We start from the raw sequence: 13834 nt of genomic DNA on the forward strand, positions 1-13834 counted from the left end.
TTACGTGTTTAATGGGTCACTGACTGCTGTGAGAAGATTGGGTCCCAGAGGTGGGGAGACAAGCTGTTGGGACTGGTGCGTGCACAGAAGGGTTGTATTCTGTCCTGGGGTCTTCTCACAGGAGAGACCTTTGTAACCACTTTATCTAAAGTCGCTACTGTTTTAGTTATCTTCAGCACTTTTGCTGGATTTTGTTCGTTTTCTCAACTAGGGTATGAGCTTCATGAGAGTTTCTGTGTTGTTCACAGCAGTGATTTCTGACATCGAGTACAGTAGGTACACATGGTAGATGTTCCAACATTTGTTGAATGAATTAATGAAGTTGGATGGTGCCAGTGGAGATAGGAAGAAGTGGATGAATTTTAGAGAGATTTAGTATGGAAAACTGACAGGTTGTGAGAACGGACTGGTGATTGGGGTTGAGGGCACTTGGAGCTGCCAGACTAGTCACTGGATGGTCCCTAATGTCAAAAAAAATTTTTTTAAGGGATGGGAAGTGTGCCTTCAACATTCTGAATCTTCACCACAGGATGGCTTACTTGTACGGTAGCTATTTGGGTCATATTTTTTCTCTGCCTGTCCGTGAGTTCCATAAGGACAAAGCTAGCGTCTTCTGCATCCTTATATTCTATCCAGGGCCTAGCTCAAATGTGTTGTAACCAGCAACCTTCTGTTTCCTTTTGGCCCCAGGAAAAGAACAGCATGGTTTAAGGAGGGATTATGATCCTCTTTTACATATGAGAAAACTAAGGCCCAGAGAGGTTGGTGAACCTGTTCAAAGACCCCCACTGAGGATCCAGTGATACTAGAAATCTGATAGTCCAAACACTTTGCAGTGTTGGGGAGGATGGAACTTCAAGTCCACTTTAGAACCATGACCCTACACTTTGAAAAAACAACCAAACCAGAACTGGCATCCATGTTTTAGCCATTTTGTTAACACTTCTCTTAGCTAAGTTACACCAAATGTGCTGCATCCACTTATTCATCTATTAGGTGACTGTGTGCTTCTGAATACTGCAGTGCAAGAGGAGGGGGAGACATGAGTGAAATAGAGCCTTGGAACTAAGAGGAGGGGAGTTTTAGGGTCAGACTTCATGTATTCAGGTGCCGGCTCTCCCACTTCCTAATTGTGGGCTTTAGCAAGTTACCTAACCTCTCTGGGCTTCCATTTCCTGAACTATGAAAACTGGGTTAATAGAACCTATCTCACAGGGTTTTAGTAAAGATTAAAGGGATAATACCTAGAAAAGTAATTAGTTAGCACCAGGATTGGCTGCATAAAAGGCAGAAGGAAAGTGTGGAGCCCCTTGTTCGAAATTACTGAGAGAGTAACAGCAGAGCAATAAACCAAGCACAGGGCCCTGCTAGGTGTGGGGCTGGCTGCACAGGTTGTATGCCTGTGTAGCCAGTCATGGCTAACAGCGTCTGATGTGTGGTGAGTGCTCAATAAATGTTAATTATTAATTTCCTAGGGTGCCCCCTCTCAAAGAGCCGAGATGTATTGATGGCAAAAGGCACTTAACCTCAAAATAACTGCATAAGAAAGAATGTGACACACACTGCGGACACAGTTGGATTGTTGGGTGCCATTCCAGGACCCACATTTTTAAAAAAGAACATTGACAATTCAGATTATGTGAACTCCTTTGTTACTGAAGACGCTCAGGTGGCATCTGGATGAAAGCTGTTAGTTATAGACTGGTTGCCTTTTAGCTTTTGGTGGTCGTAATAACCACATGAAAGTCATTTCTTCTTCAGTGGAAAGGACACGGGATTTTGAGTCAGGCGTTTCTTATCTAGCTAATAAGAAGAACCACTATGGCTGAACATTTCCTATTTCTTGGATGCTGTACAAGATGTTTCCTGTGTATCAACTCATTGAATTCCCCCAGTAGTCTTGGGAGGAAAGTATAGTTTTTAACCTGGTTTTCCCCCAGTATTCTCGGGAGAAGAGTACAATTGTTAACATGGTTTTCACAGGTAAGGAAAGCAATCAGAGAGGTCAAAGTCACAGCTGGTACGTGGCAGAGGCAGGGCTCAAGCAGCCTTGTCTGGATCCAGGCTCATTAGTCCTAAGTCTTACGTTCTGCCACTGGCAGCCAGGTGCTTTTGGTCAGGTTATTTTACTTGCTTTGGTCTCTAGCTACCTCAGAGGGTGATAAAGTTTGGGTGAGGCTCAAGTATGTAAAGTCTTAGCTAAGAAAAGTGTGTGTAGCCTCTAGCAAAGTGTCCAGAGGTTATTCTGGGATTTCTCTTCTTTCCTCTTGAGCTAACCTCTAAGCTTATACAGTTAAATGGTTTTATCTTTATTGGAGGGAAAGGTGGTAAAGACCTATAAAGTGCCTACAGTGTTGAGAAAGTAGTGAGTGGCGCAGTTAGGAGACTGCCTGGGACTTGAGGTCCTTGCTCCCCTATAAAACTCTCAAGTGTCTGTAAAAAGTTTAGCACCCCTGTGGCAGAAATGAGCCACCATCCTCTTGATTCTCCATGATAGTTTTACTTGATAGCAGGTATGAAAGGGCAGACTGGTGGGCCTCCAAGTGCAAGGTAAGGTTAAAGACAAGGAGTGTCACCTGGATTTCTAGCCATAGCTCCCAGAGCCTGAGTGCCATATAAATTAGGTAGGGGACTTGATTGATAGCAAATGACCCCATCCTACAATGCCTGCAATATCCTGTGGACATTAGAAATCCATGCTCTTGTCACTGAGTAGCACTGTGGGCTTAAACTATGTCAGCTGCTGAACCCCTCTTTGCCAGATCTCTGATTTGTAAACACTCAAATCAGGGATTCTAGTTTCTGCATCATGAGGGTTCTATAATCATGAGGAATGATTGTAGAATTTACATGATCTCTGTAGTTTTTGTTCACTTTATGCAAGTTAGGGATAACTGTATCGGTTTTTCAGCCTATTTATCTTGCCCAGAGGTTGTCAGTAATGCCCAGTATGAATCCATGTGTCACAAGCAGGATCAGATGATCAAGTCCTGTCCCTTTATACTGTACCACCGATGCCTCAGCACTGCCTTCCTTTTTCCTGAGGACTGGGAATGGGATGCTGAGAATGGGATGGAATGGCTTATTCACATGTGCTTTCATTTCTTCTTTAGAAGGGAAGGCAAAGACATTTAACAAAACCTTTACGACTGTGCAGATTTCTGTCTCCCTCCACCCCTATTTCCACCCTCTGTAAAGTTATAAGGATGCCCTCCATTTCCCTCTTCTCTCCTCCTTCTTCCCTCCCCATGTCCCCTATAATCATGCAGACAGTAAAGGCTGGTCTTTTGGGTGCCCCAGAGAGTGTGGGCTACTTCCAGTCTTCTGATGTCTCTTTGTGAAAAAAGCATTTCTGCCTTGGATGGACAAGGTGTTATCTCCTTTGGATGAAATCCTCATCCTCTTTCTAGGTCTTCTTCATTTCCCATTCCTGAAGTACAGAAAGACAGGAAGTATCAGTTTGTTAAATATTCTAGTGTAACCTGCAGGATAAAAACATACCAGTGCACCTAATTATATAAAGATCTCCATGGCCAGATCACAGAGTCATGGGTCCTAGTCCCACTCCCTTTCTTTGGCCTTGGGTAAGTCATTTCTCCATGCTGGGTCTCATCTCTAAGGGGGTTCAAACACTACAGTTTGTCTTTCTCAGACAAGAAAACTGGGGCCCAGAAGAAGTTGGGGAGTGGGGACTGCATCAGTGCTTTTCCATAGCACCTTGGTTGGGGTAGGAGACTGATGGGAGACAGGCCAAAGCAGCTTGGTAAGGAAGGGTGAGGGCAGGCAACCCACAGGGCTCTGTTCGTTCTCCCGGGGCTGTCTAGGAGTTCACCTGAGATGAATACTGAAGTCAGGGCCAGCAGTGAATGGCTTTTTACCTATTAAAAAATCCGTGGCATTTCCAGCCAGCCCTGGAGGGGATGGGGTGAACCAGGGCAGAAGATGGTGGTTAGAAAATTCTTGGTGGGAGGATTCTCCATTCCCAACCTGCCCCTCTCACGTCTTCACCACCTTGACTGCAGTTGCTCAGGGCAGTGACCTAGGGGTCATCCTTGATTTCTTTCTTTTCCTCATCCTCCACATCCTCATCAGCAAATCCTTCTGCTCTACCTCCAAAGCCAGCTAGTTACTATCACCTCCACTAAACCTTTCTAATCTCTCATCAAGGTTACTTCTTCTAACTGATCTTTCTTACCCCCTCATCCATTCTCAACATAGTAGTCAGAATGATCTTTTAAAAATGTAATTCATATCTAAAAATTCCTTGGTCAGAATTTGCCAGTGACTTTCCATTATGTTAGAACAAAATCCAAAGTTCTTCCAATGGCCTACAAGGATCAAGGAGAAGCAAACTATGGCTCATGGGCCAAATCTGGCTCACTACATGTTTCTGTATGACCCACCAGCTATGACTTTTCAGATTTTAAATGTGTTTTTTTTTTTAAAAAAGAATAGTTTTTTATGACACCTGAAATTTATATGAAATTCAAATCTCAGTGTCCATGAACAAAGTTTTATTGGGACACAGCCATGTTAGTCATTCATTTACTATTGTCTGTGGCTACTTTCTTGCTATGATGGCAGAGGTGACTTGTGAAAGAGACCATGTGTCCACAAAGCTGCAAATATTTACTGTCTGGCCCTTTCCAGAAAAAGTTTGCTGATGTCTGATCTAGATGATCTGGCCTTTGGCTGGTTACTTCTCTAATCTCATGTCCTAATGCTCAGGTATTTGTTTTTCAGGTCTACACTTTCTTATCTGTAATTCTGAAATCCAGAGAGCTCTGAAACCAAAACATTTTTTAAGTGTTTTGGCACAAACTCATTTAGTGGCAAAACCTGACCTGAACTGATATGAGGCTGTTTGTAACCTATTTATTCAATGTGATGTGAATATTCATGTGTCTTGCTATAGAATTATCAACGTGTTTGCTTACAGAGTACCTCCTGAGAACTTGGGGTTTTTCATCATATATAGTATATGCACCATATTACCTTTCTAAAATTCAAGAAGTTCTGAAACACAAGTTTCAGAGATAGTACTGTGGACCAGTATCATGGAGTGAGCTGTGGACTTGGAAGAGATGGCTTTGCATCCCAGCTCTCTCATTGATGCCCTGCATAACCTTGGGCAAGTCCCTTCACTTAGTTTCCTCACTTACAAAATGGGGCCTTTCACGTCTCAAAACATATTGTAGGCTCAGAAACCAAAGCTTGTTAGAACTATGTGTTAAGAAAGAATAAGTAGGTTCTGAAGGAGATTTGAAGGTCTTGCCCTCTGAGCAAAGTTCATGAGTTTTACTGCATGGATATATTGGCAGTTCTCTGCCTTTCTCACTAGCTGACTTTTTAGTTCTTGGTGGGGTTCCATAGAAAGGAAGCTTCCAGATCTCTGAATTTTGATTAGCTGATCTATGGCTGTACCTTGGCTTTTTGTAGCACTCTTCCTTGGTTGGAGGTTACGATGGATGGGCTCCTCTTCCGCAGTTCAGAAACACAATTGACAGGGAGAGGTTGCTCTGGGGCATTGTTCTGGGGTTTATTTACAGTTTCCTGTTGATGACAAGAAATAGTTACATAGGTGAGGTCTAGTGCTCACTACTTACACTCAGCCTGCCAAGAAGGCACTGTGCAAACATGTCAGCATCAAACAGGGTGAGGGGTAAAAGATACTTGAGGGCCTTGGAATAAAGATAATGACTAAAATTACTAAAATTAAAATTACTGAACCCTCACTATGGACCAGGTTAGCTCATCTAGCCTTTTCAATCCTATAAAGCAGGTACTATTATTATGTTGTCCCATTTTACAGATAAGGAAAATGAGAAGGTCAAGTCACTGCTCAAGGCCATAAGGCTGGTGAGTGAGACAGTTGGGATTCAAATCCCACAGTCCTGTCTCAACCTCTCTCCTGTATTCCTTCACATTTTCTACACTGCCTTTACTCATATTTTCTAGGTGATTGCTTAGTACCTTGCTGGATGTAGTTCCTTGAGTGTGACATACTAATGGCTGAGCCTCTAGGGAATTTAGAGAAGACTCTCTGTCTCCAAAGGCCATCACAAGGATCAAAAGTGGAGAGAAAAGCCCTGTGGAATGTGAACATCAGGGCATGCTGGTAGGAGGAAGCAGCTGGGATGAGGGAACCACTTCTACTCCTCCACCAGCTCTCTGTGACTCTGGGAAGTTGTTTTGTCCCTAGCCCCTAAGCCATTCTTCTGTAAATGAGGTTGGAAATGCCCCTGGGAGTAGAAGTGTAGGAGTGGAAGAAACTGCTCTGGCTTTAGAGTCATGAGGTGTGGCCTGACCTAGGACAGCAATAGGAATACTGTTCCCAATGACAACTCACACTTATCAGACCAGTTATTTTCATCTCTCTGAGCCTCCATTTCCTTGTGTAAAAGCAGGTATAACGTTTATTCATTTGACAAACATTTATTGTACTTCTACTATTTTTCAGATTCTGAAGGACTAGAGCTATAATGATAAACAAAACAGACATAGTCCAGTTCTTAACAAAAATACAATCTAGTGGGGGAGACAGAATGTAAGGACATGAATATACTATATATACATGTATACATATACATATATTCACACACAAATTGTGGTTAAGTGCTGTGAGGCAGAATAACAGATGGGACTGTTAGGTTAGACCAGTGGTTCCCAAATGGGGGCAATTTTGTCCTCCCAGGGGACATTTGGCAATTTCTGGAGACATTTTTGGTCGTCATAACTGGGCATGGAGCTACTGGCATCAAGTGGGTAGAGGCTAGGGATGCTACTAAATATCTTACAATGCACATGACAGTCCTGCAAATAATTATTGGCAGTAATGCTGAGGTTGAGACACTGATACAGACTGAGGTCCGTGAAGTTCTCCCTGAGGACATCCCATTCAAGGTGATGGTTGCTGGGAGCATTAGAGATAATGGATTCAAAGCCCTGAGTACAGGGACTGGTACACTGGGGATCCTAGGAGAGGGCATGTGCCTGGTGGCTAAAGCAAGGCTCTGGAGTCAGACTTCCTGGGTTTGGGATCCTGTCTCCCACTTAACTGAGTGACCTTGAGCACATAATGCAACATCTGAACCTTAGTTTCCTTGTCTGTCATATGGGGTGAATACACATACTACTACCTCATAGGACTGCTGCGAAGATTGTGTGACATCATACAGGTTAAGATGCTGTACTGGCCTATGGTACAATCGGCCAGTACAGCATCTTAACCTGTACTTGAATAAGAATAACAAACTTGGGGCTTCCCTGGTGGCGCAGTGGTTGAGAGTCCGCCTGGCGATGCAGGTCTGGGAGGATCCCACATGCCGCGGAGCGGCTGGGCCCGTGAGCCATGGCTGCTGAGCCTGTGCGTCCGGAGCCTGTGCTCCGCAATGGGAAAGACCACAACAGTGAGAGGCCTGTGCCACTTATGGCATGTTTCCTCTCTTAGGGCCTCAGCTTTCTCATTTGTAAATAAGCATAACTCCTACCCCCAAAGAATGATCATGAAGATCTGTAGCTTATGAGGGTATTGAGGAGCAGCTGCCCCTGGTGCAAAAGGGACTAGACTCACCCCGCTCTTGTTCTTGCTGTTCACGCAGAGTCCCAGGGCTGGGCCGCCTGCCAGGGACTGCTGCAAGCGCTCCTTCACAGCCACCAGCCGCAGCTCCAGGTCGATACGGCCCTCTTCCTTCGCCCGACACTGAGCTTCCAGGGTGGCCAAGGCCTCTTCCAGACCTTTTAACTTTGCCCCTGTGTCCAAAGACATCTATGAGAAATAGCTGAGCCTGGTTTGGCCAGAAGCATCAGGGAGTTTGGCAGGGCCTCAGGCCCTAGTCTGCCTTCCCAGAGGGCCTTTCCAGGCCTCACTCCTTGTTAAGGGATGGACTTTGGACCTGGGATTCCAGCTCCATGCAGGGGTGTGTGGTTTTTATCTGCCCGATACCCATTTCCCCATTCTCCTCTCATTCCCTGTAGTTTGGCTGGGGCTGACTTCACTCCTAGTTCAGGGGATTGGCACATAACTTAGACCTGGCCCATAATTATATCTCATTTTTTGGTCACAGTGGTTGGTTGAGGGATCAAAGCTGGTTCAATCAAAGTGAATCCCGAGGTGTTTATGGGGGCTATTGGGAAGAGAAGCCTCTCTGCTGGAGTGGCTGCACGGATTCGATGATGGCTAGAGCTGTGTAGCCTTTATACCACCATGAGGGGCAGAGAATGAAACCAATGTAGGGGAAGGCAGAAGCAAGAATTAGAGAAATATGTTTCCTGGTGACATCATTTAAGTCCCTGGACCTTGGTATATCTGATCACTTAAGTTTCCAATTACATTTTTCTTTTCATTTCTAAGCCAGTTTCACTTTGGTTTCTCTTACTTGTAACCAAGAATCATAAGACAGGCTTTACATTGATCACAAGTTCCTGCTAGGATTTTGCTGCTTATTCAGTTTAAGCCAACAAACCTATATTAGGACCTTCTTTGTGCCAAGAGCTGTTTTGGATCTTACCATGTTTAAATACTAGTTCCATTGTTTGTCCTGAGGAGGCTGCACTGGAGGGTTTTCTAGTAATTGTTGTTCTTTTCATTCATTTGTTCATTCGTTCATTCATTCATTCAGTAAATAGTTATTGAGTGCTTGCAAGGTACTGGGCACAGTTCTGTGCCCTTGGGATATATCAGTGAACAAAACAGGAAAAGATCTTTGCCCTTATTGAACTTACAATTGTGTGTGTGTGTGTGTGTGAGAGAGAGACAGAGAGAGAGGGAGGGAGAGAAAACAATATAATAAATATAATAAATAATCTAAGATGTCAAAAACTGATATGCTATAGAAAAAAACTGAGCAGGACAAGTTTGGACAGTCAAGTTGACCTGCTCCAAACCCTATTCTGACTCTTAGAAAGTTCTTTATATTGAAACCAAACTGCCTTTTTTTTTTTAATAATTAAAAAAGATTGTATTTTATCTATTTTTGGCTGCGTTGGGTCTTCATAGCTGTGCACAGACTTTCTCTAGTTGTGACGAGCGGGGGCTACTCTTTATTGTGGTGCGCAGTCTTCTCATTGCAATGACTTCTCTTGTTGTGGAGCATGGGCTCTAGGTGCACAGGCTTCAGTAGTTGTGGCACGCGGGCTCAGTAGTTATGGCGCGCAGGCTCAGTAATCGTGGCACACGGGCTTAGTTGCTCCACGGCATGCGGGATCTTCCCAGACCAGGGCTCGAACCCGTGTCCCCTGCATTGGCAGGTGGATTCTTAATCACTGAGCCACCGGGGAAGCCCAGAAACCAAACTGCCTTTATGTGCCTTCTTCCCATTGATTCTGGTTCCTAGCCACACAGAACAAGTCTTTAAGCCAGAACTTCTCAACCTGAGGCTCGTGGACTCCTAGGCAATCTATGACTCTGGGGGCACAGGAGCTCCTGATATTATTTGCAACATTGTGATCTGTGGGGGTTTTCTCTGTTAGGAAAGGGTCCATAGGTTCCATCAGATTCTCATGGGGCTATGCGACCTTGGATGTATTCTTTATAAGGACAGGACCTCTGTTCCCTCCAGCATGTTCAGAAACCTCAGTCTGAAAGTGTGCTGAACTGCAGCTATAGCGAGAATTCAACAGAAACACAGCAGAAAGTGGGGTGCAGAGGAGCCCAGGGCATGCAGAGCCTGCAGAGGCCACGGTCCTGGATTTCAGAAGAAGATCCTGGTAAAGTGTCACCATCCATTATTCCCAGTATGTGAACCAATGTATCACACATTTGGGTGCTCACTGCATATCTGTGAATGAATGAGTTAATGTGAGGTTCAGAATATCTCGTCCATGATTCTAAGGCACACTCTGTTTTTCACATTTTAGCATGTCTAAAATCAGATCTCATTTTACCACTTTAAGTGTACACATTTGTACGCTTTTTCATCTTCTCACTCTAAAAGCAGTTATTAAATCAGTGGCACTTCCATTAGTCAGGAGAGATGATGAGGAGGAGGAGGAGGGGGAGGAGGAGGGAAGAGGAGGGGGAGGGGAGGGAGGAGGAGAAAGGGGAGGAGAAGCCCACCTGTTCCTGGTAAGAAACCAGGTGGCAGATGCCAGGGGAGGTGTCAAGGATGAGACCCCCTTGTGCTCAGGACCACACCCACATAGATACCTGGGCTGTTCCGAATGGCTTCCTTTAGTTCCCTCTTTTCCTGCCGCAGTGTCATCAGCTCTGTCCGGATTGTCTCTTTCTCTTTCTCCAGCTTTTCTTTTTCTACCAGGTACCTCCTGGCATCCTCCTCAGCTCGGTTCTTACCGTACTTATATTGATGGGCACCTGCAGAGATGAGGCAGGAAAAGGCCCTCAATTCTGAGCTCTGGTGAGAGTACTTGGGTGGTGTTAGCTTCTCTCTCAGCCTCAGTCTGTCTGTCTATAAAATGGGAATATTTAGGTCTATACCCCCTGGATATATTTAATGTGAAGGAGAGGAAACAAGGAGCCAAAGGGAGGCAGTAGTGCAAAGGGATGAGGAGTAAGGGCTTTAGGACCGGACAAATCAAGGTCTGTGTTTTCTTTTGCCCTTTACTGGTTGTGTGACATCAGGCAAAGTGAATGTGGTGTTTTTGTGCCTTCCCCCTAGGCTTTACTTTCCTCACTTGTAAATGTGGGTATCAATCAAATTTACCTCTTGGCATTGTGATAAGGTTTAAAAGAGGTAACTCATGAAAAGTACTTAGTATAGTACCTGGCAAATAGATAATAATATAAAACAAATTTTGTGATGCATACACACTTCGGTTTTAGAATTTTTTTAAAATAAATTTATTTTATTTTTGGCTGCATTGGGTCTTCGTTGCTGTGCGTGGGCTTTATTTGTGGTGAACAGGGGCTACTCTTTGTTGCAGTGCTCTGGCTTCTCATCGCGGTGGCTTCTCTTGTTGCAGAGCATGGGCTCTAGGTGTGTGGGCTTCAGTAGTTGTGGCTCGTGGGCTCTAGACCGCAGGCTCAGTAGTTGTGGCGCATGGGCTTAGTTGCTCCACGGCATGTGGGATCTTCCTGGACCAGGGCTCGAACCATGTCCCCTGCATTGGCAGGCGGATTCTTAACCACTGCGCCACCAGGGAAGTCCCACACTTTGGTTTTAAAAGGGCATTTTTATAGTTAACTCTTGGTACATATAAGATAAAGAAACAGCTACGTGTAACTCATCTACAGAGAATTGAGAACTGCAGCTAAAGTCAGGCATTGCCCATTTTATTACTGAGAAATGGGTGGGGGGAGAGAGGGACCTCATAGTCTACTGTAGGCTCTACACTATGGTGGACAATAGCTACAAATTATTATGGCAAAAATTTATTGACCATTTACTATATACTATGCTATTTATATGCATTTGTATTTAATCCTCACAAAACTCACTATTATTAGCTCTACTTTATTGTTGGGAAACTGAGGCACAAAGAGGTTAGGTCTCACTGCTAATTATGGAAGAGCCCAGGTTTGAACTCATGTCTGTCTAACTCCAGGGTCCATGCTATGCAATACTACCTTAGCTTGGGCAAGGTCATAGTCCAACCTCTCAGTGAAAGTTTTATTTATATTTTTATGCTACAGACAGCCACACATAGTCCTTTGTAGGTGGGGTGTGGAGCGATTCCCATGGTTTGCTGATAATTGGGGGTCTTGTCTCTCCAGCTCTGTAGGGATTGCAGTGGTCACCCATGACCTATGCAAAAATCAGTTCCTCCTACAACTACCCTGCAATTCAAGCCTCATTATAAATAAAGCATGGAGGACACAGAAGGGGATGCATGGCTCCCCATATTTCCCAGTTACACAATGGCATCCCAAGGGAGTTGGCTCTCAGACTTTTGGATTTTATAGACTGGTAAAATAAATAGGGATACCAACAAAGGGTTGTCACCATTATGTTGTATCAGGTAAGGACCTTAAAACTACCAATATTGTTATTCCCACTATTTTCTATTTATTTTCTGTGTTAAAATAATATTTTAACATCCTGAGTTGGACACAAATGTACAATAAAGTAGTTGTTTATACTGAATACCATTAACTTTATGAAAAACTTTATGCACTGTGCTTATTTTTCTCATTTCATTGCAGATGAGTAAAAACTTCCTTAGGGACAAAACCAGCAAGTAGACTCAGCTTTGGGAGCCATCACCCTGGTCCACCTTGATGTGTCAGCACCACAGAAAGCAGCTTACTTCATACCCAACCCTGTAATGCTTGAGTCACTCAAATGGTGGTAAAGAGGCAAACTAGATTGTTTCTAATCGGTAAGTTTTAAGGAGCTACAATTCTGTGGGTCTTATAATATTAGTGATAAAACAGAACTGCCCAAGCACCTTCCAGAAAAATCTGGGCCTCCATAATGAAGGAAAAAAGGAATATTTAGTGTCCAAGTTAGTAATGTAACTAATACATAAATGTTGTAGTATGTATCAGTACTTCATTCCTTTTTATTGGTGAATAATAGTCCAGGTGATGTTAGGGGCAAACCTTCCATTGTGTCTGATGAGAAGTCAGCTATTAATGTTATTGGGATCCTTTGTAAGTGATCAGTTGATTTTGTCTTCTGCTTTCAAGATTTTCTTCTTGTCTTTGGCTTTAGCATTTTGAGCATGATGTGTCTTTCTTGGATCTCTTTGCCTTTATCCTACTGGAACTTCACTGAGCTCCCTGGATATATAAATTGATGATTTCAATAAATTTGGCAACTTTTCAGCCATTATTTCTTTTAATACTTTTTATGCTCCTTTCTCTTTCTTTTCTCCTTCTAATGCTCCCTTTATGCATATGTTAGTGCACTTAATGGTGCCTCATATTTCTTTGAGGCTCTGTTCATTTTTCTTTGTTCTCTTTTCTCTCTGTTATTTGGAATGCATAATCTCTGTCGATCTATCTTCAGGTTTACTGATTCTTTGGCCAGTTCAAATGTACCCTTGAGCCATTTGATAGGACATTGTCATCTTCCTTTCCTTTCCTTTTTTTTTAACTAAAGTTCATTAGATTTACTTAGATTTTACCTAATGTCCTTTTTCTGTTGCAGAGCTACTACATTACATTTAGTCATTGTATTTCCTTAGGCTCCTCTTGGCGGTGACATTTCTCAGATTTTTTTTTCTCTCAGTTTTATTGAAATCATAATTGACATATAGCACTATGTAAGTTTACTGCATAATGATTTGACCTACATACATCATAAAATGATTACCACAGTAAGTTTAGTGAACATCCATTATCTTGTATAGATGCAAAATTAAAGAAATAGAAAAAAAATTTTTTCCTTGTGATGAGAACTCGTAGAATTTACTCTTTTCACTTTCATATATTATGTACAACAGTGTTAATTATATTTGTCATGTTGTGTATTGCATCCCTGGTATTTATCTTGTAACTGGAAGATTGTACCCTTTGACTACCTTCATCCAGTTTCCCTCTCTGTAACCCCTGCCTCTGGTAACCACAAATCTGATCTCTCTTCCTATAAGTTTGTTTTTGAACTGTATTTGACCTACCATATTATATGTTAGTTCCTGGTATACCTCATAGTGATTTGATATTTCTGTACATTTAAAAATGATTGCCATGGGCTTCCCTGGTGGCGCAGTGGTTGAGAGTCCGTCTGCCGATGCAGGGGACATGGGTTCGTGCCCCGGTCTGGGAAGATCCCACATGCCGCAGAGCGGCTGGGCCCATGAGTCATGGCCGCTGAGCCTGCATGTCCGGAGCCTGTGCTCCGCAACGGGAGAGGCCACGACAGTGAGAGGCCCGCGTACTGCAAAAAAAAAAAAAAAAAAAAAAAAAAAAAAAGATCACCATGATAAGTATAGT

The 13834-nt window shown here is 43.3% G+C and overlaps 1 protein-coding gene across 1 annotated transcript in view; it reads right to left on the minus strand.

The window, feature by feature from the left end:
• Positions 1–3219: 3219 nt before the first annotated feature.
• Positions 3220–13834, minus strand: part of AFAP1L1 (actin filament associated protein 1 like 1) — a gene marked incomplete at its 5' end in the record, with an annotated part of 70900 nt that continues 60285 nt past the window's right edge. Inside the window, 4 exon segments of the mRNA XM_082835894.1 lie at positions 3220–3430; positions 5425–5553; positions 7574–7752; positions 10148–10312. Coding sequence (XP_082692020.1) covers positions 3407–3430; positions 5425–5553; positions 7574–7752; positions 10148–10312 — 497 coding nt within the window. The 3' untranslated portion in view covers positions 3220–3406.

Source organism: Leucopleurus acutus (assembly GCF_964270905.1).
Source record: "Leucopleurus acutus genome assembly, chromosome: 3".
NCBI classification, from domain to species: Eukaryota; Metazoa; Chordata; class Mammalia; order Artiodactyla; family Delphinidae; genus Leucopleurus; species Leucopleurus acutus.